Source organism: Narcine bancroftii, chromosome 1 (genome assembly GCF_036971445.1).
Source record: "Narcine bancroftii isolate sNarBan1 chromosome 1, sNarBan1.hap1, whole genome shotgun sequence".
NCBI lineage: Eukaryota > Metazoa > Chordata > Chondrichthyes > Torpediniformes > Narcinidae > Narcine > Narcine bancroftii.
This window is the reverse complement of record NC_091469.1, coordinates 122,986,178-123,008,896: the sequence shown is the minus strand read 5'-3', so window position 1 is coordinate 123,008,896 and position 22,719 is coordinate 122,986,178. Positions and strand designations below refer to the sequence as shown.

Sequence of the window (22,719 nt, the reverse complement as noted above, 5' to 3'; positions counted from 1 at the left end):
TCCCCCTTATGATTTTAAATTATGCTATTAAATCTCCCCTCATACTTCTATACTCCAGGGAATAAGGTCCTAACCTGTTTAATTGTTCCCTGTAACCCAGTTCCTCAAGTCTGGGCAACATCCCAGTAAATCTTCTCTGTACTCTTTCTACCTTACTGATATTTTTCCTATAGTTAGGTGGCCAAAACTGCAAACAATACTCCAAATTTGGCCTCACCAATGTCTTATACAACTTTACCATAGCATCCCAACTCCTTAACTCAAAACTTTGATTTATGAAGGCCATATGCCAAAAGCTCTCTTTACAACTCTATCCACCTGTGACGTAACTTTCAGGGAATTATGTATCTGTATTCCCAGGTGCCTCTGTTCTACCACGCTCCTTAGTGACTTTGTGTGTCCTACCTTGGTTTGTCCTTCCAAAATGCAACATCTCACACTTATCTGCATTAAATTCCATCTGCCATTTTGCAGCTCATTTTTTTCCAGTTGGATCCCTCTGCAAGCTTTTAAAGCCTTTCTCAATGTTCACTACACCTCTAATCTTTGTGTCATCTGCAAATTTACTGATCCAATTTATGTCATTGTCATTCTAGATTATTGATGTTAATGACAAGCAACAATGAACCCTAGCCCAATACTTGAGGCACACAACTAGTCACAGGCCTCCAGTCAGAGAGGCAATCATCCATTACCATTCTTGCTTCTCCCTTAAAGCTAATGCGGAATCCATATCACTTCCTCACCTTGAATACTGAATGACTGAACCTTCATAACTATCCTCCCGTGTGGGACGTTGTCATAGGCCATGTAGACAACATCCACAAACTTGCCTGGTAAACACCACTACAAAGCACGAAGCTATGTTGACTATCTCTAATCAGTTAATTGTATATCTGATGTATTAGTGTTTTTACTTCAATCACTGTGTCTGCAGACTTTCATGTTCTACTACACCAAGATTCTTTTTTGCTGCAGCTGAACAGGTACCTTGTTTTAAAAAAAAAAGGCAATCACATAAAAGAACCAAAAAAATTGCAATAATATATCTGACTCCTTCACCTTGCAGCAAATTCCAGATATCACTCATTTGTGGGGGGAAAAAAACTTGCCCTTGAAATCCCTTTAAGGGTCTTTCCTCTCACCTTAATCCTCTACTCTTCTTTTTGTTACCCCTATCTATTACCTCATAATTTTACAGATAGACACTGACTTATGATGTCCCGACTTGCGATGTTTTGAAGTTACAATATTGTGGTTTCAAGTTACGATGTTTCCCCGCATTTGCAATATGAGCACAGTGATGCAATGACGCTACTCTCGCAATTCTGGGCAATTGCCTCATAACATGAGAATAGCGTTCAGCATACGCTAGCAGTCACAAGTCATTGTACAGTACTGTACAGCAAACCAGTCAGTCATCATGTAAACTTTGGGTCACGTAAAATTCACGTTGCGTCAAATTGTATTATAATAAAGGTTTTCAGTGTTTAAATAAAATTTAAATAAAAAAAGATAGTGTGCATTGCAGTTACGTTTTTTTTCCAGTTTAAATTGTGCTGTAATAAAGGTTTTCAGCATTTAAATTAAACTTATATTTTTAAAAAAGATATAGAGTACGGTATTATTTCAACTTATGATAGTTTCAATTTACGATGAGAGTCCTGGAACAAAACCCTGTCGTAAGTTGGGGTTTACCTGTATCTACTTTTATCAGATTCATTCTTCTGTACTCCAATGAAAACTGACCCCACCTATCTAATCTCTCCCTTAACTAAAGTCTTTCAGTCAAAGTGAAACTCTGTAACGTGATCACATATCTATAAGGTGGCAACCAGAACTGCATGCAACATTCCTAGTTTAACTTGTGTATTGGAAGGGCGCAACATAACATCCTAACTTTCATATGCCCCATTCACTGAAAGCATGGTGTTTGTTACATTGTGACCTGCGTTGCCACTCCCCTCTGCCTCATATCATGAAACCAATTTTGGATTCAATTAGCCAGCTCACCTTGTATCCCATATGCCTGATCCTTCTGAACTAGTCATCTACATGTGACAAAATATGCTGAATATTTAATATTTCCAGCAACTGCTATATTCCAAATCTCCAATTCCAGCAATGTATTTTACTCTTGCAACCACCTTCATTCATCTCCGATTATGTCCCTTCATCCAGCAGATCTGCTGTGATGAATTGTCATCACGGACCAACACTGACCCCCACGTGGTTCCCAGCTATGGCTGCCTTTTTGTTGGCTATGCAGAGCATTCCATGCCACAAGCCAACACAGGCAAAGCTCCTCAACTCTTTCTCTGCTACATTGATGGCTTCATTGGGCACCACAGTTGGTGTAGCAGTTACTGCAACGATTTACAGCCCTAGCGATCGGGACTGGGGTTCGAATCATGTGCAATCTATAAAGAGTTGGTACGTGTCATGTCTGTGGGTTTTCCCTGGGGGCTCATTTTCCTCCCACTGTTCAAAAGTACTGGGGTGGAGTGTAGGTTAATTGGATGTAAATTGGGCAGCATGGACTCGTGGGCCAAAGTGGCTTGTTACCATGCAGTATGTCTAAATTTAAAGTGAGAAGATGTCTGTCCACAAGACTGAACTCCTAGGAACTTGGTGCTCTCCACTACAGACTTGTTGATGTATATTGGAGGGTGGTTATCCTTTGTCCTTCAAGTCTACAATCATTTCCTTGGTCTTATCCATGTTGAGAATCGGGTTGTTCCTCTCGCACCATATCTCAAGATTTTCCACCTAGTGCATCTCATCGTTGTTGCTGATGAGGCCGACTACTGTTATGTCATCTGCAAACTTGACACTGTTGGAGCTGGAACTGGCGATGCAGTCATGGGTCAGTAGTGTGAACATGAGCGGGCTGAGCACCAGCCCTGTGATGCACAAGTCCTCAGCGTGATGGTGCTCGATGCTCTGCTGCCAACCTGATCAGGCTGTGGGGTTTCTGTTCTGAAATCCAGAACCTAGAGGGGTGTTGAGTCCCAATGAGGGCAGCTTCTTCACCAGCTTGTGGGGAATGATTGTATTAAATATCAAGTGAAAGTCAATGTATTAGATGTTGTTCTCCAGGTGCGTCAGGAGGGAGTGAAGATGTAAGCGGAACGGTTTTCTCTTTTAGTGAATTGAAATGGGTTCAGTGTCTCTGGGAGGTATGCATTCTATCACCAGGTGCTCGAAGAATTTCATAATGGTGGAGGTCAGTGCCACAGGGTGGTAGTCATTGAGGCCCTCTTGGGAACCAGCATGATGGTGGCTGTCTTGAAACCTGCGGGAACGATGGACTGCTGCCATGAGGTGATGAAGATGTCTGTGAAGACCTCCATCACAACACTTACCCTAAACCCCCCCCCCCAGTCCTCATCTTCACAAGCACAATGGTGTTTGCCTTTTCCAGCATGTAAGTAAAATAAAATGTTGGCCATGATGACCTGGTTCGATACTTATGGGGAGGTTGTGGGGAAACACCTACTGTTTTGAGGCAACTGATATCAACAATATTTAAACTGGAAAAAATAATGAAGTCACTCTTTTAACTGCAGCAATGAATATGTTGTACTCAAGCTGGCTGTGTTTGGAAATAATGTCATGGGTGCAGAGGCTATGGTATATATGTGTATATATTGGCATTGTTTACAAGCTAATTGAAAGTAAATGCTATCTTTTTTTTAAGGTGTATGCAGAGTATACCAGATACCAAAGCCAGATTACAACAGGAATTGGCCCACCATCAGGTATATTTTATTGTATAACAATGACATTTCTATCACATATTATCACATTAGTGAATTGAATAACCAGGCAATAAATATCATGCATATAAGTTTCAAGATTGATAAATTCCTGAGACAAAAAGGAACTGTCCAGTGAGGTTAGGTCATGTTGACTAAATCTATATTGTATGAAATTCAGAAAGAAGAAATTTAACAATTAGCATCAGAGGGTGAGTAGAATAAATAGCTGGACTTACCGGGGCTTGGGCTCAGTAAGGTCATACTCGGGGTCGGAGGAGACAGTGAGTCAGTGCCTGGTGTCGGGTGAGAGGAGGAGGAGCCAAGAGACAGCATCAGAGGGTGAGTAGAATAAATAGCTGAACTTACCGGGGCTTGGGCTCAGAAAGGTCAGACTCGGGGTCGGAGGAGACTGAGTCAGTGCCTGGTGTCGGGTGAGAGGAGGAGGAGCCGGGAGTTAATTGGGGTAAATTGGTAAGGGCTAATAAAAGGAGTAAAAAGGGAGGGAGCGGCGCAGTGAGTGAGTGGCCCAGTGAAGGAGTGGGGTCTTAGGACTTTGGCTCGAGGGACTTCGGCGAGAAGGAGCAACTTGTGTGGGAAGGGTATTTATATTAAGAAAGGATGAAATGGAGTCAGTTGGGGTAGTTAAGTGCTCCAATTGTGGGATGTGGGAAATCAGATACAGCACAGCTGTTCCTGACGACTACACCTGCAAAAGGCATTTAATGAGTGACCATGTTAAGGAGCTTGAGCTGCAGTTGGATGAACTGAGGATCATAAGGGAAGCAGAGGCAGTGATAGAGAGGAGTTACAGGGAGACGGTCACCCCTAGAAGGCAGGAGTCAGGGAATTCGGTGACTGTGAGGAAAGGAGGGAGAGCGCCAGTGCAGAGTACCCCTGTGGAAGTGCCACTCAGCAATATGTATTCTGCATTGGATACTGCTGGGGGGAACAGCCTATCAGGGACGAGTCGTAGGGTTCAGGTCTCTGGCACGGGGGCTGCCCCTGAGGTTCAGAAGGGAAGGAGGGATAAGAACAGGATACTTGTCGTTGGGGACTCATTAGTCAGAGGGACAGATAGAAGGTTTGTGGGACAAGATCGGGGATCCAGGCTGGTATGTTGCCTCCCTGGTGCCAGGGTCAGGGAGATCTCTGATCGAGTACATAGCATTCTGCAAGGGGAAGGAAAACAGCCGGAAGTCGTGGTCCATGTGGGGACCAATGACTTAGCTAGAAGTGGGGATGAGGTCCTGAAACAGGATGATGTGGAATTAGGTAGGAAGTTAAAAAACAGGACCTCCAAGGTAGTAATCTCTGGATTGCTGCCGGTTCCACGCGCTAGTGAGGGTAGAAATGGGAGGATGTGGAGGATGAATGCGTGGCTAAAGAAATGGTGCAGGGGGCAAGGGATAAGATTTCTGGATCATTGGGATCTCTTCTGGGGAAGGTCGGACCTGTACAAAAGGGACGGACTCCACTTGAACTTGAGGGGGACCAAAGTGCTGGCAAGCAGATTTGCTAGAGCTGTGGGGGAAGGTTTAAACTAGTTTGGCAGGTGGGGTGGGGAACAGAGTGTGAGAGCAGAGTCAAGGGAGCATGGCCACCTAGATAAGAATAATAACGATAACAGAGGTAGGATGGAGATTAGGGTAGAAGGTAGAAAAGAGAATGTATGTGAGGGTCATTCTCTGAATTGCATATATTTTAATGCAAGAAGCATAGTGAACAAGGTAGATGAGCTTAGAGCATGGACAGATACTTGGGGTCACGATATTGTGACAATTAGTGAGACCTGGCTACAAGAGGGGCAGGACTGGCAACTTAACGTTCCAGGATACATTTGTTTTAGATGTGATAGATCAGGGGGTAAAAAAGGGGGAGGAGTTGCTCTGCTTATTAAGGAGGACATTACTGCCCTGAGGTGGCAAGATGGTCTGGAGGGATCGTCCAGTGAGGCTGTTTGGGTGGAATTGAGGGGTGAAGGAGACATGAGGGTGCTAATACGGGTGTATTACAGACCACAAAATGGGTCAAGAAAACTAGAGGAACAAATGTGTAGAGAGATAACGTATATGTGTGAGAATCATAAGGTAGTGATCATGGGAGATTTTAAACTTCCCTCACATTGATTGGGAGACCCATACAGTTAGAGGGCTGGATGGGCGAGAGTTCGTTAAATGTGTTCAAGATTGTTTTCTGAATCAATTAGTAGAAGAACTGTCTCGGGACAGTGTAATACTGGATCTCCTGTTAGGGAATGAGCTAGGTCAGGTATCAGATATTAATGTTGGAGATCCAATTGGGTCTAGTGATCATAATTCTGTTAGTTTTAAGGTAGTTTTAGGGAAGAGCAAGGATGGGCCTAAAGTTGAGGTTCTGGATTGGAGAAGAGCAAATTTCGAAGGAATAAGAAGGGATTTGGGGAGTATTGAGTGGGACAAGATATTTTCAGGTGAGGGTGTAAATGAAAAATGGAGGATATTCAAAACAGAAATTTTGAGGGTACAGAGTAGTTATGTCCCAGTGAGGATCAAAGGAAAGGCTGGAAGTCATAGGGAGGCTTGGTTTTCGAGGAATATTGGAAATTTGGTTAGGAGAAAAAGGGAGGTGTACAAAAGGTATAAAGAACAGGGAGCTGACAATTTGAAGGAGGACTACAAGGAGTGTAGAAGGAATCTTAAGAAAGAAATTAGAAAGGCCAAAAAAAGGCAAGAAGAGGCTTTGGCAGATAGAGTAAAAATAAATCCAAAGGGTTTCTATGTACATTAAAAGTAAAAGATTAGTGAAGGATAAAATTGGACCCCTTGTAGATAGTGAGGGTAGGCTGAGTGAGAAGTCAGAGGAAATGGGGGAAATTTTGAATGATTTCTTTGCCTCGGTATTCACTAGGGAAAAAATTATTGAACCAGTTGAGGTAAAGAAAAATAGTGGGGAGGTAATGAAGCATATAAGGATAACCGAGGATGTAGTGATGGCTGTGTTGAAAAAGATAAAAGTGGACAAATCTCCGGGACCGGACAAAAATATCTCTGAGGACACTCAGGGAGGCTAGTGGACAGATAGTGGGGCCATTAACAGAGATATTTAGGATGTCACTGGCCACGGGGGTAGTGCCAAAGGATTGGAGGGTGGCGCATGTAGTTCCGCTGTTTAAGAAAGGGTCCAAATGTAAACCTGGGAATTATAGGCCCGTGAGTCTGACGTCTGTGGTGGGCAAGTTGATGGAAAGTGTTCTGAGGGATGGTATTTACAAATATTTGGAGGTACAGGGATTGCTAGGGAGTAATCAGCATGGTTTTGTCAGGGGTAGATCATGCTTGACAAACCTGATTGAGTTTTTCGAGGGGGTTACAAAAAAGGTTGATGAAGGGAAAGCTATGGATGTTGTCTATTTGGACTTTAGTAAAGCTTTTGACAAAGTTCCCCACAGGAGGTTAGGAAAAAAGGTGGAGGCATTAGGTATAAATGAAGAGGTAGTGAAATGGATTCAGCAATGGTTGGATGGGAGGTGTCAGAGAGTAGTGGTAGAAAATTGTTTGTCCAAGTGGAGGCCGTTGACTAGTGGAGTTCCTCAGGGATCGGTCCTGGGTCCACTATTGTTTGTTCTATATATTAACGATCTGGAAGTAGGGATGGAGAATTTGATAAGCAAGTTTGCGGATGATAGAAAGATTGGTGGTGTTGTGGACAGTGAGGAAGATTACCGTAGATTAAAAGGTGATTTAGGAAGGCTGGAGGTGTGGGCTGAGAAATGGCTGATGGATTTTAATACAGATAAGTGTGAGGTGTTACATTTTGGAAAGGCAAATCTAAATAGGTCATATGCATTAAATGGTAGGCTATTGAGATGTGCAGAGCAACAAAGGGATTTAGGAGTTGCGGTAAATAGTACCCTCAAGGCTGATATTCAGGTAGATGGTGTGGTGAAGAAGGCATTTGGAATGTTGGCCTTCATAAATCGGAGTATTGAATTCAAAAGTAGGGAGGTTATGATGAAATTGTACAAGGCATTGGTGAGGCCAAATTTGGAGTACTGTGTACAGTTTTGGTCACCAAATTATAGGAAAGATATAAACAAAATAGAGAGAGTGCAGAGAAGTTCACGAGAATGTTGACAGGATTTCAAGATTTGAGTTACAGGGAAAGGTTGTGCAGACTGTGGCTTTTTTCTCTGGAGTGTAGAAGATTGAGAGGGGACTTGATAGAGGTGTTTAAGATTTTAAAAGGGACAGACAGTAAACATGGATAGGCTTTTTCAATTAAGAGTGGGGGAGATTCAAACTAGAGGGCATGATTTAAGATTGAAGGGAGAAAATTATAAGGGGAACATGAGGGGAAATTTCTTTACGCAAAGGGTGGTAGGGATGTGGAATGAGCTTCCGACAGCCGTGGTCAAGGCGGGATCATTTAAGGAAAGACTGGATAGTTACATGGATAGGAGAGGACTGGAGGGGTATGGACCGGGTGCTGGTCAGTGGGACTAGGAGGGTGGGGATTTGTTACGGCATGGACTAGTAGGGCCGAACTGGCCTGTTCTGTGCTGTAAGTGGTTATATGGTTATAATTTTATGTACTTCAGTAAAAAGGGTGTTATTAAAGTGTATATTGAGAGCTAACTGCCTGAGAGCGGAAGTTAGTATTTATACTTTCACTTTTAATGATTGTCTAGTACTTGTGGGGAGAAATGCTTTGAGACAAAATTGTGAATCTTTGAAATTCTCAGCTTCAGTGGCTTAGATTTATTTGAGGTTATAACTTTGATTATCCGAAATCCTCATTTATCTGAATTTTTAAAAAATTTTGGCTAAATGAGTATATCTAAAATAAATCAGAAATCTTCATTTATCCAAAATGTGTTCGGAGTCGAACTGACTTCACAGGTTGACAAAAAATTTACTCAACATGAAATTAGAACAATGATTGTCCTCTTTTCAGGTAACTCCCTCCCCCCCCCCCCCTCTCTCTTTCCACTTCTTCTTTACCTTCCCCTATTCTCTCTGACTCTCCCTCTCAAACTGTGTGCCGCTGTCTCCTCAGCTGCAAGGAGGTGGAAGAAACCCGTATGTCGGAGTCATCAAGAGAATGGTCTCCTGGGCAGGAGTGGGACTTCGGGCTCTGGTTTTCCCTCCCCTTCCATCCTATGCCCATCCTTCCCTCCCCCCTCGGCACACTGGAGCTCCTGATGCCGACTCTGAACCCTCCCTTGGCCTACTACCACACACACACACTGACTGTGTGTGCGGTAGGCCTGGAGAGGATTCTGAGTCGGGTCTCAGGCATCTGGACTCCAGTGACTGGGGAGACAGGAGCCTGCTGACTCACCAGTGAATGTTCCACCAACTGAGAAGCCTTCCCAGGGATATACAGCAGTGGTTGGGATGTGTCAGTGATTGGGAGTTCCCAATGATCGGCAGCGACTTTTGGTTTGTGTCAGGGATCGGCTGTGGCCAGCATTTTTTTGGTGAGAATTAAGCAATATTTTAATGCTTAAAAAGCCTTCCATTGTTTAAACATTGATACAAATTTGCTGCTGCTACAAGGCTGTTTTTTTTTAAAATGACCAGTTATCTGAAAAAAAACTATCTAACATGGGCCTGGTCCCGACCATTTCGGATAATCAGAGTGGTACTGGATACAGATGTGGAAATGCCGTACAGAAGGACAGATTTGAATTATTTAGAAAAACTGGTTAGATCACATTTGGAATATTGTAGCTGGTGATGATCTTCATTATAAAAAGGACATGGATATATCTGGGTCAAGGTCATTTCTTATGAGGAAACACGGAATCAAATGATGCTTCTACTGACTGTTATTTCATTTTGCAATTTCAACTTGTTATTTATGTAATATAAAACTTTTTTGATAATGTTGCAACATTTAAAATAGCTTATTTTGGAAATCTTCAATATTTTACAGTGTACTCTATGGTGACACCATCTCCAGGTATTGGTCCTGCCCAGAATCCTATTTCTGTTTTGCCTCCAGTGATGACATCGCAGCCATATCCCATTCAGCCTCAGACATCTGTCCCATACACATTTGCAAACACAAATGCACAATTTACGACACAACAATTTAGGCAACCTCTTCCAACGTCTTACACGACTGGGATGCCTACAGAGATGTCTCAGAACCAAGTGGTTTCAGGGATTGTGAATCAAGGATCACAGAACAACTTTCAAATGCCACAACAGATGACAGGACCTTGTTATACACCACAGCCTTTGCAACAAGCTGGAACAAGTTTGCAACAAGTAAGATCATAAATTAAACCGACTTGTGTAACATAAATGAACTTTGTAATAAAGCAAAATACAACCTGCTGGAGGAACTCAGAAGGTTGAGCAGCATCATTGGATGAAAAAGAAAGGTCAAATGTTTCAGGTCAGAACCCTTCAAGGCTGAGAATGCAGAGGGGAGATGGCCAATTTAATGTTGACGGATGGAAGGGGTTGGACAGGGACCAGGGATTAATGAGCCAGGGAGGGGTAATGGATGGGGAGATGGAGGCAGTAGGTAGTTAGGAACCAGACAAATGGAGAGAATGGAAAGAGAGAAAAGTGGGGGGGGGGGGGGGGGTGGTTTTGGTGAAGGAAGACGAGTCATGCAAAGTGGGGTAGAAACATTTGGATAGGGGTGATGAGCGAAGAAAAAGACTACCAGTGCTGTAATCTGGATAAATAGATGGTGATAATGGAAGCTACTGGGTAAAGAAGAAGGACAAAATGGACTAGATGAAACAGAATGAAGGGAAGGGACAACCTGGAGGTGAAATGTGGGTGGAGGAAGATTAAACCGGGAGGAATGAGAATGGGTGGGGATATATGAAAAAGTTTAAAATGGAGTAGGGGAGTACAGAAGTAGCTTGGAAGAAGAGAGAGAGGGACATTACCTGAAATGAGAAAATTCAATATTTATGCCAGGCAGTACCTGAGGCGCTGTTCCTGTAGTTTATGTTAGGTCTCACTCTGGCTGTGGAGAAGTCAGGAATGAACAGGTTAAAGTGGGAATGAAGGGGAGCTGAATGGCATGTAACCAAGAGCTCGGAACAGGGCTGCATATGCTCTATGAAAAGATTATCATCTGTGGTCCCACCAATGAAGAGGAGGCCATGTTGGGTGCACCTAATGCAGTAGGTGAGATTGGAGAGGTACACATTAATCTTTGCCTTACTGCGAAGGGCCATTTGAGTTCTTGTATGGTAGTAAAGGAGGAGGTGCAAGTGCAATAGTAGCCTCTTCTGTGGATGCAGGGGAAGTACCATGGGTCATTGAGAAGTGAATAGGAAGAGAAAAGCAGACAAAGGAGTCACAGAGGGAGCAATCCCCATGGAATGAAAAGAATGGGATGAGGTGAATGTGACTACTGACTATTTGTAGCTGCCTTTGCTCCAGATTCTGGCATCTGAAATAGTTTGTATGTCTCGATTTTGCACATACAGGTACGCAATCCTTTATCTGGACATCTAAAATCCTGAAAGCTCCAAAAACTTTTTTTCCTTGTTCTGGTACAGCAGAAAGAGAGAGAGAGAGAGACAACAGTGTGACTTGGTTGGGTGGGGTGGGTAAGAGACGGGAGTGCGACTCGGGTGGGCGAGGGGGGAGAGAGACGATGGCGCAACTGGGGTGGGCAGGGGGAGAGAGACAGCAGCATGACTTGGGTGGGCAGAGGGAGAGACGGCAGTGCAACTCAGGCAGGCGGGGGGGGTGTAGAGATGGCAGCGCACCTCGGGTGGGTGTGGGGGAGAGACGCCAGCGTGACTGGAAAGGGGTGGATACGTCAGCACAGTTCAGATGGGCTTAAATCTGGGGGAGCTGGCTTTTGTTCTAAAATCTGGAAAAATCCAAAATTCGGAACAAGGGTTCCGGATAAAGGATTGTGTACCTGTATCATTTAACTGCAAAAAAATCTCATGATAAATTGGAGTTGCTGCCATTTTGATTTTTTTTCTTCAATTTAGGCATAAGGAATAACATTCAATAAGGTTTGGGTTGATATTTCACTTTTTCTGGTAAAATGTTATTTACCACCCTTTGAAGTATTTACCCCTTCTCTTAAATGTATGACCTGATTTTATAGCTGGAAGCGTGGCCATTATTAATGCATCTAGATTTGTATGCATTGTTAATGTTCCATATCATTTCAGGGAATAATGCGTATAAAAGCAAACTAGCATTTATCAGCTTGTGTGTTGATGGTTTGAGCAAATACTAATTTTTAATAACTACTCCAACTGAGTATTGGTCATTTATAGGTTCAGTCTGTAAACTCCACCCCCATGCCGCTCTCCATGTCCAGTTCAGAGTATCAGTTCCAGGCTGCAGGTACCAGTAACCCAATGCCACCACCTGGGCCACAGAAAAGACGCTTCACTGAAGAAAGAGCAGCAAATGCACCAGAAGGCCTGCTTGGATATAGGGTAGGTACACTCCTATGTGTTTTGGGAGGGAGCATTTAGGAAAGGTAATGTTCAGTGGAGGAGAGATTCTGATTGGCTCTATATATGATGCCATTGGATATAACCTTAATTTGGAGGTGATAAAAGCAATCTTCCATTTTTAAATTCCAAAGCTGCCAAGAAAATCTTGTTTTATGGAATTTTAAAATTTACTAGGAATTGGAAAGAATGCCCAGACTTACAAAACAGTTAACTGCATACTTTTAAGATTAAAAAATATGAGTTTTAGAAATAGGAGCCCGAGTAGGCCTCGCAGGCCTGCCCCACCATTTCATCTGATCTTTCCCAGGCCGCTTTCTTTTCTCTACCAGTTTCACATAGCTCTGAATTCCCTGATCTTTCAAAAAATGCATCTACCACTTGAACTATCTCCAATGATCTACCCTCCATGACCCTGCAGGACAGAGTTCCATCCTCTGAGAAGTTATTGCGTCCCCTTAAGATGTTCCCACTTGCAGAAACATCTCAATATCTATACTTGTGTGTTTCCTAAGGATCTTGCAGATTTCAATGAGACCTTGCAGGTTTTAATAAGATCTTTCTCAAAATGCTAAAGAATTTAGATCTCATTTCTTCAGTTGCTTAAAATGAGATAACCCTTTCATCCCAGGAATTTGCCTTGTGAATCTCTTGGATTGCCTCCAAAATCAGCATATTCTTTCTTTAAAAAAGGGAATGAAAACAATGCACAGTACTCTGTACAATTGTACAAGATTTCCCTATTAAACTCCAACCCTCTTGCAATGAAGGGCAACATACTATTTGCTTTCTGAACCACTTACTCCATCTTCCTGTGAGCATTTTCCATATGTTTTGTTTAAAAGAACACCCAAATCCTTCATCTCCAATATTTTTGCATTTAAATCAAAAGAATTTGAAGAATGTTATTAAACTCCATTTGCCAAGCTTTTGCCCATCAGTTTCTGTCTGTTGTAGAGTCCTGGTCACATGTCCTCCCTTCCATTTTAGTGTCATCAGCAAAAATGGATACTTTGTATTCTGCTCCCAGACTCTTGATCATTAATATCAATTGTAAATAATTAAGGGTCAAAAACCATTCCTTAGCACATCCCCGTTAAATGGTTTTACCATATTTTATGGCATATTTGACACACCCTATTTCAGCAGGGAATATTTAGAATTTGTTAGTGTATTTTTTGAGTATTTTATTTTTTTCCATTAGAGAGAGAGAGAACTTTTTCTTGCATAACAATAAAACACCCCACCCCAGTCACAATATAAATCCAAACACCATCAAGGCTTACAGTTATGTTTAAAGGATAGTCTTCATTGGAGAGATCACGATTATTTTTATAATAGTATCATTTTTAAAATTTATATTTAATGTGATTGAAATATGTAACTAGAGTATAGCAGAAGTAAAACTTGGACAACAGGAACAATCTTTTTAATAATAATACTGTTGTCAATTATAAGAGAAAACATAAAGCAGCTTGGCTATAGCAGAAAACATTTTATAAAAACAAACTGCTGCTGTCGGTCCCCACACTGGTCCCTCTGCCCCACTCCCATCTGGCGCCCCACCGCCCTGGGGTGGTGGGAACAGCGTGGGAACCAGCAGCGGGCCGTCAGGGTGGGGGGAGGGATTGAGCGGGGTGGCGGGACCAGTACAGGGATTGACAGTGGGCCGCCGGGAGTCTCGCGACATCCCACTAACAGCCCGCAACGATAGATAGCGGTGACACTGGTGAGTCACACAGCGAGAATGATCGATGTTGGCGTAGTTACCATTATCATCCTAATTTCAACATCACATCTAAGACAGAGAATATTTTTGAGCCATTTTTTGGGGAAAAAATGGGTTTTATATGCCATCAAATACAGTAAGTTTATAATTGGCTAATAATTGTACATTTTTAGCAATTTGTTGTGCTTGCATAACAAATGAACTTAAATTATTGTAACAATGTAAAAAATAATATACTAGCAAGTATTTAAATTTTCATGAGCTTGTGATTTGATTGTTATCAGAAGAATGCTTCCTTAAGGTTAATTTAAACAAAACAATTTATTGTAGCTGCCTATGCAGTTTTCAGGCCACTTTCTCAATGAGGAAGGATTTTTGTAAATTGAATTCAGTGTCTACCCAAAAGAGATTAAGATCTGATTGAACCATAATAACTTCTTTAAAAAGGTTCTAAATTTTATAAAACAGTATAGATTTGACTTGCTTAAGCCCTCAAACCATTGATTTTGATGGAACCAAATTTCAGAAGTGGAACAACCTGCATGTTTGGTACTTGTAATTGGAGAAAATATACATTTTTGTTTTATTAAGAATCATTTCTTTATATGAACAAAGTATAACATGCTGTTTTAGTTAGTGGGTGTTGGCAAATTATTTTAGTTAGATGATCAAAATGTAAAAATTGTGGAGGAGTGAGAAAGTGAGGTAGCTTAACAGTGCTGCCCTTGCTGGTAAAGCCTCCCAGATTAAAATAATGCAACAATTTGTTCCACTGAATGCTTGCATTTAAATGTTGCTAAAGCATACTACTGTTGCTGCAGATATATATATCTCATTGAGAATATTAAACTTGGATCAAAAATAAGTTTGCAAATCATTCTTCAGATGAATAGAAAACTAAAATCCATCTGCATGTTGCACTTGTGTATATGGCTCCCATCCTTTGGAAAAAGGATTCTGCAGCATCTTTTTGCAAACTGTTCTCTGCCTGTATGACAGAGGGCAGATTCAATTTGTATGGACACAGTATAGGCAGACCTGAAGCTCATATGAGAGTTTGATAGCCTTGTAAGGCATAACTGGAAACCTGCTGGCGTAGCAAGGTGCCTCACCCAAGTATGTGGTCGTAGCAGTAGGCCTTCATTATTGTACATGGGGACAATGAAGTGCAGAATCATAGTTGAGGGTCTTGGATCGTGATGAAAGATCAGCAAGCCACCAGATAGAAGTATGAAAACAAATGCTGGAAGAACTGAGGAATGAGGAAGGGTCACTGATCTGAAGCATTGACTGATTTCTCTTTTCACAGATGCTGCTTTACTGGCTGAATTCTTCCAGCATTTCTGTTTTTGTTTCAGACTTCAGCATCCCTAACAATCCAGTTTACATTGATATTTAATGTATTGTCTGGCACGGCAAAGAAGAAAATAGTTTTTCAACCTTAGTGATGTTGACCAGTTTTTCATTTCTTGCAAAAGTTAAAACATTTTAAAAGTATGCATTTAGCTATTTTGTTTGTTAACTTATTTGGTGAAGTATGTCCAATTAAATGCAGTTGTAGAAGTCCATGCTTATTCCCTAATAACTGTAAGACCTTACATATATATAAATAAAAACTTAGCTGTGTTAGAAAAAAACTTATTTAATATAGGTATACGTAATCGAATTTGTTTTCTGCTCTGTATGCAATCACGCCTGTTGATTTCTGTGGCCTTTTTTCTACTCATAGCACGGACCATTTCACTTGACTAATCTAGGTACTAGGAGCAGTCAGGATATGGGATCTGGGATGAAGATAGCTGCTGATTCCATTCTCTTTGGAAGAGGAAGAGAAAGGTAATTATTTTCATCGTTAATTGCAAGATTTTTGTCTGTTTGACGATAGTTTAATTTCTAACGAATATTGTCCTGGGTATAAAATTCAGGATTTTGCAGGATGGGCATTGAACTGTTCCCTGCTTTCTATCTTAATTATAATTGATTAAATCATAGAATTGCAATTATTTTGCTTTTCTGACACATCCTGATAGTGCAGGCCACTTCCAAAGACTGCTTGTTTTCAACCTGTGACATGCCATGTTATTAATATTATAAGTGTGGCCAGGCTAGTGTTCTTGGAAAATGGGCAGAAAAAGCTTGTGGGCCCAGTATTCCATGGTATTTAAATTTTCCAAAGTACAAACAAAATGTATACAATAAAAGTCCTAAAATCTGGACTGCTCTGGAATTTTTTCGGATTTCCCGTATTCTTGTGCAGTACTTTTAAACTTCATATTTAAGGAGGAGTAAAGAAGAGGTGAACTGGTAAATTTTGATCATTTATTCATGGCAAATACAGCATGCTTCATTTATCAAAATTAGCAGTTTGAAAGTAAAACTAAGTCAATGCGACAAAAATGTAAGCGATTTTTTTTTTTTCTCTACAAAAAAGAATGTGTAATGCTTGAAATTATGTTTAAAAATGAACATTGTAAAAGAAAAAATACTGCATGAAAATTCTTTGTGGTAAGATTACTTAGATTACTTGTTGCCACTGTTCATCTGTGGCGCTTACACAAAAGCCCACTAAATTTTAAAAGTCGGAGAGTCCGGATTCTCGTGTGGTTTGGATTTCATGCATCCAGATTTTTGGACTTTTATTGTTTCAAGAATTATCATTCAGATATTTTTCCTGTCTGATAAATTGGTTAGTAAATTTTTTAAAAAGGCAGTACAGTACGTTTCCGATTATCCGAAAATCAGTTAACTGAAAAGCTCAGTTATTCAAACTTAATTTCGACAGTAACATGATGAAACAAGTTTGGGGGAAAAATTCACCCACTGTGCTCATGTGGGGCTCTGAGGCGCTTTCAATACCAGTTTGGTAACAACAGCTCAGAACTAGCCGGGAAGACAGACACTGAACGGCTGGATGCCGGCTCAGAGAAGCAGGCTGGAATCTTGAGCTATCAGTGAGCAACTGGAGAAAGTCAGCGGGTCAAGTAGCGCATGGATAGATTGTCCTCATTTCAGGTAACTCCCTCCCCTCTCTCTTTCCATTTCTTCTTTACTCTCCACTATACTTGGTTCTCCACTATCCCTGCATTATCAAAAAGAGTGGCCACCCGGCCAAGAGCAGGGACCGCAGGCTCCCAGGCAGGAGCGGTGACGTCAGGTGAGGAGGTGTCGGGGATCAACGACGGGTGAATAAAGTATTCTGCTTATGCCCCTGGGCTGCTTAAAACCATTATTCAGTTAACTGAAAAATGCCCGGGCACAAGCTTTTCGGATAACCGGAAACATACTGTATCATTAATCAGTAACTTCAATTCTGTTGTATTTTCTCTTAGAAATATTCTTGGTATCGATTCAGAATATAAACCCTTCTCAATGTCCACAAATCAAATTTAGATTAGCCATGTTGTGGCAGATATTTTTTGTTTTAGAGACTATTGTAATTTCATAATTTCTACTTGTCATTCATTAATTTTGTGGGCACACTATAAATAACAAGCCAATTTTTTTTGTTAATTGTTGTTATTTTACACTACTACTGTTTTAAAAGTATAAGTTCTTAATTTTGTTAACTTGCTAAGCTGCTTATTGTGATAGCCAAGAAACATTCTGATGCTGAACCTCGTCTTTAGTTTGAAATTTCTTTTGTAAATTTCACACATTAAGAATTATTTTGTTCCATTCCTGCTGTTTTCTGTGTTGCACAACCATTCTGATAGAAGGGCTCCTTTTAATGACGCATTCAAATGATATGCCATGTAAATGAATATATTATTCCTGAAAGATGTCACAGATAACCACTACCTAGGGAACCAGTTGAGGCTACTTTATTAAACATATTTAAAGTTCAGTTAGATAGATTTTTACATAAAAAAAGGAATTGAGGGATATGGGAAAAGGCAGGTAGATAGAGTTGAGTCAATGATCAGATCAACCATGATCTTATTGAATGGTGGAGCAGGGTCGATGGGCCGGATGGCCTACTCCTGCTCCTATTTCTTATGTTCTTAAAACTTACTGTAGTTGCTTGACTGTATAAAATTAAGAAAATAAGAATGTGGAATAAAATTGAATATAGTATTTAGAATAATAGAAAATTAAATGGAATTTTTCATGGGTTTATTTAGTAATATTAAAATGGAAGATTATGATTATTTTAGGTGCTCAGAGAAGTTCTTTTGAATATGAATTTTAGTAGTGGCTAACCATTTCCATTATGCAGTCCATGTTATATCACTTAAAAGTTTTGTTTATCTTTGGGTTCCCATGTCCTTTTCCTTGCTGTGTCTAAAATACGAGAATCAAATTATTCTTACTACCTTGCAGGCAGCTGATGCCCCTGCTTTCCAACCATGGTGATCATTCTGAAATGCCAAAGACCTCGATGCATATGTTGCGTCCTTTAAACATGCAAGGTGAGGCCCATTGCATCAATTCATACAAATCAGACAATTTGTCGTTTTTAAAATTATGCAGAATTAATGTTCCAAACATTTCTGGGTTGACCCAACAGAACTAGAATCTTTTCCCTTTCAGTAACTTTTGAAGAGAATAACTTCAGGCAAGGTACAGTAGCTTCAGTATTCAAGTTACTTCCACGTGCTAACCTGTATACTAATTGTTGGCAGGCCAATTGATTATGAAAATCTGACCCTATTATCTGCTCCATTGCATTTGGATTACTAGATTGTTACTGCACAGTACATTGGAAGTCTACTGGATTATTGTCTTTATTTGCCAACTCTGTCTCCACGTCCTTCATCTAATGGTGATTCAGCCACCTCCACATTGCGTTCCTTGCTAAGATCTGCTAGTTCAGTAGCTGCAACTGAGCATGTACTTGCTGGGTATGACTGCTCTTAATTTTTAAACGTATTATTAGAAATAACCAACTTCTTAAAGGTAAGTTCAACTTACCCAGTGTATAATGTATAGTGCATCCAATTCTTAGAACGTGAAACTGGCCAAATTACAGAAGTAAAACTGGTACTGATTTTCCTATAATTTGTCTGTGAAGAGAGAGAACTGAGTGTTAAAAGGAGTTATTTGATGTAGGAAGTTCTTTTTTTGTGTTTCCTTTCTTCATTATCTTGCAAAATTCTCTCCTTTAGAAATCTTTGTACAATATGAAACAGCAGTGGGGTTCTGATATTTCCGATGGGCTCCATGACCTCTGTTCAGAGATTCCGTTGTCCTTTGTTTAGCTTCTGAATAATGCCAATGCTAATGCAACCATTTGAAGATTTCCATTCCTTGATCGCAGGTGTTGTTTCCAAAACCAAGTAAACGTAAAAGGACAGATCTCCATGAAAGAGATTATTTGGATCTATCAAATAATGAGTGAATTTGGGGATGCATGGAGCAATATGAAAGTGATTTGGCTTTTGAACCATGCATTACAACTGAAATTTGAGTCTGAAACTTGAGCACAAAACTGACTCAATTTAAATATATGAATTCTGATAGTATTTGTGTAAAAATTAACATTACTAATTTAAGCTCAATTCAGAATTCAGTTTAAATGCTTCAATTGTTATAATATAAATGAATTTGGCTGATTTTAAATTGTTATTGGATAAACATTTTTTCATGAGAAAGGTGGCTAATTTCCAATTTATGGCTGTGAAAACCTGTTTACTAGTTTTGAATATTATCACGGACTATAGAAGTCTTTATTCAGACCTTTTGATTTTTAAATCTTGAGTGGGTATCTGTGTACGTGACTAGGCTATTGAGTGGAGAGTAAATATCCTATACTGTGCACACACCATTTCAAATGGCATTAATTACACCTGAAATCCTAAGACCTGTTAATTGTTAAAACCAGTTTGGAACAAAAGTTCATTATAAGGTATATTACATTTACTAAATTTCAAACAATTACCCACCCTTTCTGATTATTAATAATTTGTTGCCATCTACAAGTGTGCTGGGTTAGAGTTCCTTCACATCTACAGAAAGAGCACTCTCCAGTTTTCACTTGGAACTAAATTTAACTTGTGATAACAAGATCCCAATCAATTATCGTTATATTGCAATAATGATGTTTCCAATATATCTCCTCAAGTAATCATATTGATTCTAACACTTCAGCGATTGCTTTGTCAGGTGGAGTGTGCTAGTACCTACATTTCTGAGATGCTATAAATATAATTTGTACATTGAAAATGGGAAATATTGCATCCTCGAAGAGAAAGGAAAAGATGTATAATTAATAGGCCATGATATTTTGAATTAGGTTAGATGAATTGTTTCAGAATCAACTCTCCTAAAGCGTGTTCATGGTATTTGTGAAACCTAATTGCTAAACACCAGTCTGTTTGCAAGGTTGAGCAATGGGAAATGTGATTAATATAGAAAAGGACTTAATAAACAAGTCAACATGGCATGGTTTAATGGACTGTCCATGCTGTATGTCTAAAGCATTGTTTATTGAGCATTTTAATGATAAAACCAACAATAAGTTTATCATTGTGAATATTGAACAGTTGATATCTAGCAGTTGATCTGAATTTAATGTCCTTTCTTGTGTCTTGTTTTCTCTTACATGTTTCTGATGGGACATCACCTGCTGCTGTCAACTTGACATCTTCATTTATTTACTGTACTGTTGGTTTCTTGATGCATTGTGTGTAATTTTTTTTAAACATTAACGATATATTTATTCTCTTTCCCACAAACTAAATATTTTTAAATTGAATACTTGGGTTTCTCTGTGTGTTTGGGGATTCTTTCCTTTTGAAATGTAGGTCATATGTCTCCAAGTCATAAGCGACACAAGACTAGTGATAGCCTATGTGCATTGGCACAGTATGGTGAAGATTCTTCAGATGAGGAAGATGATCGTCATAAACGAGGTGGGAGATACCGGACTTCTGGAAATGCTTCGCGCAATATGTACCACCCCTACTTTCAGCATTCAATCCACCGTCCTCCTCCTCCTCACCATCATCGGCAACAGCAACAACACGGTATACCAAGGTCCCAGAATTCCATGCCCTTCTGGATGGCACCCAACTAATACTGAAAATGTTGTCAATGTATTTTTGTCAATGTTCTCTTCATGTGCAGCTAAACCACGTGTTCAAAAGAGCCTGTATGTGCTAAGTGTGGTAATATTACCTAATATACAAGCACTCCTGGAATTAATTGTGATGGACCACCACCATCCAATCGCAGATTGCACAGTGGACAATGGACTGCTGCAGGCTGCAGAAACTTGTGAAGAACTGTATTAATGGCATAATTGGGTTACAACACTGCATTAGCTGCAATAACTTGAAGAGTAAATTCACATTTCCTTCAGCATACCAATTCCAGAAGTGAGGACGTAATGACAACCACCGCTTTCCCCACTGGTACTTTGTAGAAGCATGATTCATGCATCAAACTTTTTATGTTGTAATGGGCAAGAATTTGAGTGTATTAAATACAGCTGTAAAATAAAAAGTATGTGAAGAAGTGTATTGTGTTATTTAACATTGAATTTCAATTCTTGGCCAATACACAGTGCTGGAGGGAACTCAGCAGGTCATGCAGCATCCACTGACCTGACCACTTCCAAAGAATACAGAGCACAGACTTGGAAGTTGAATGCCAGTGGGAGGAGGAAGAAAGGACCGAGGAAGATGATCGGCGATAGGAAGGAAGGGGGTAGTCAAGGATGAGTGAAAACAAGAGACTGCCAAGATTGAACACAAGGTGTTGTTCCTCTAGCACGTGGCCTCATCTTGGCTGTACTTGAAGCCATAGCAATGTGGGAATGGGCCACTGGGACAGATTAAAGGTGCTCAATGAAGCAGTTTACCCCAGAGTCCAGTCTTCCTGATGAAGAAAATAAAGTGCTGCTTCACATGAAAGGACTTTTTTGAGGCTTGGTAATTCACGAAATGGAGGTTTAGGATTTTCTGTGCTCTCAGGATTTAGTACCTAGGGGGCGATTGGTGGGAAGGAATGAGTGCACATGAAGTTGTGGAGGAAGATGTGTGTTGGAAATTGCAGAGAATGATTGGGTGGGGTGGTAGGTGAGGATGAAGGGGAACCCTATCCTTTTGCATCTTAGGCTGGAAGGAAGCAGAGGAGGGCTCAATAACAGCAGTAGCTGGGGAAGCCACATTTGCTGAAGGAAGGCTATCTGGAATGGAAAGTGGCAGAGATGGAGCAACTGAAAGAAAGTAGTTTCTTTCGAGAGAGGAGTGTAATTTTTTTTCTTGGGTCTTTTGCTAGCATGAATAATACTCTTGCTTCAGCAGTTGTCAGAAAAAGAAACTGTTGAATAGATGTGCCACAGGAGGTACCTGTGCCACAGGATGCTGCATGGTTCTGTTAACACCTAAGTAATCCCTTAGGCTACCTTTTCATGAATGCTTAAAAAATATTCTTAAGTATTTTCCTTTGGTGACATTATCCTGTTAAGAGCTCTGAAAAGCCAAGCTGTATGGAATTGTGGTATACTGCATGGAATCGAGACTGAAGGGACAAAATATAATCTCCAGGTTTGCTGATATAAAAACTAACAGAATTAAGTAGGGATCAGCGAGCCTGTACACAAGTGCAATCAAATAGGCATTTGACTTTATTGTAACATGTACAGAAGTAAGGATCGTACTGTGAATATACAGGGTTTTGGTGAGACCATAGATGTATTATGATGTATAGTTTGAGTCTCTTGTAGATTAGCTCTGATCCAGCAGTAAACTTGCTGGTGAATTATAACAAGTCTATTCCCAAAGCTAACATAGAACACTATAGCACAGTACAGGCCCTTCAGTCCTTGAGCTGTTCAGCTTGTTATATAA

At 40.4% G+C, this 22,719-nt stretch overlaps 2 protein-coding genes and 1 non-coding gene across 13 annotated transcripts in view; 2 read left to right on the top strand and 1 right to left on the bottom strand.

The window, feature by feature from the left end:
- The window catches only part of LOC138763579 (KH homology domain-containing protein 4-like), a 100,874-nt gene extending 79,492 nt beyond the window's left edge, over window positions 1-21,382 (top strand). For 4 of the 9 annotated variants that reach the window (XM_069937976.1, XM_069938002.1, XM_069937994.1 and 1 more), the window contains exons 9-15: window positions 3,701-3,761; window positions 9,678-10,015; window positions 12,016-12,180; window positions 15,657-15,763; window positions 18,248-18,336; window positions 18,458-18,487; window positions 20,671-21,382. In XM_069937976.1, coding sequence (XP_069794077.1) covers window positions 3,701-3,761; window positions 9,678-10,015; window positions 12,016-12,180; window positions 15,657-15,763; window positions 18,248-18,336; window positions 18,458-18,487; window positions 20,671-20,942 — 1,062 coding nt within the window. In that variant the 3' untranslated portion in view covers window positions 20,943-21,382. Of the gene's footprint in view, window positions 1-3,700; window positions 3,762-9,677; window positions 10,016-12,015; window positions 12,181-15,656; window positions 15,764-18,247; window positions 18,337-18,457; window positions 18,488-18,607 lie in introns of all 9 variants that reach the window. The other 5 variants (XR_011357679.1, XM_069938019.1, XM_069938010.1 and 2 more) reach the window with 5 other exon arrangements.
- Window positions 1-22,719, bottom strand: part of aggf1 (angiogenic factor with G patch and FHA domains 1) — a 130,295-nt gene that overhangs the window by 16,836 nt on the left and 90,740 nt on the right. For all 3 annotated transcript variants that reach the window (XM_069937954.1, XM_069937945.1, XM_069937964.1), the window contains one exon: window positions 18,839-18,930. In XM_069937954.1, coding sequence (XP_069794055.1) covers window positions 18,839-18,930 — 92 coding nt within the window. The remainder of the gene's footprint in view (window positions 1-18,838; window positions 18,931-22,719) is intronic.
- On the top strand, window positions 14,613-14,693 carry LOC138752181 (small nucleolar RNA SNORA47). The gene has a single exon (XR_011350436.1). It is a non-coding gene; the product is annotated as a small nucleolar RNA SNORA47 (small nucleolar RNA).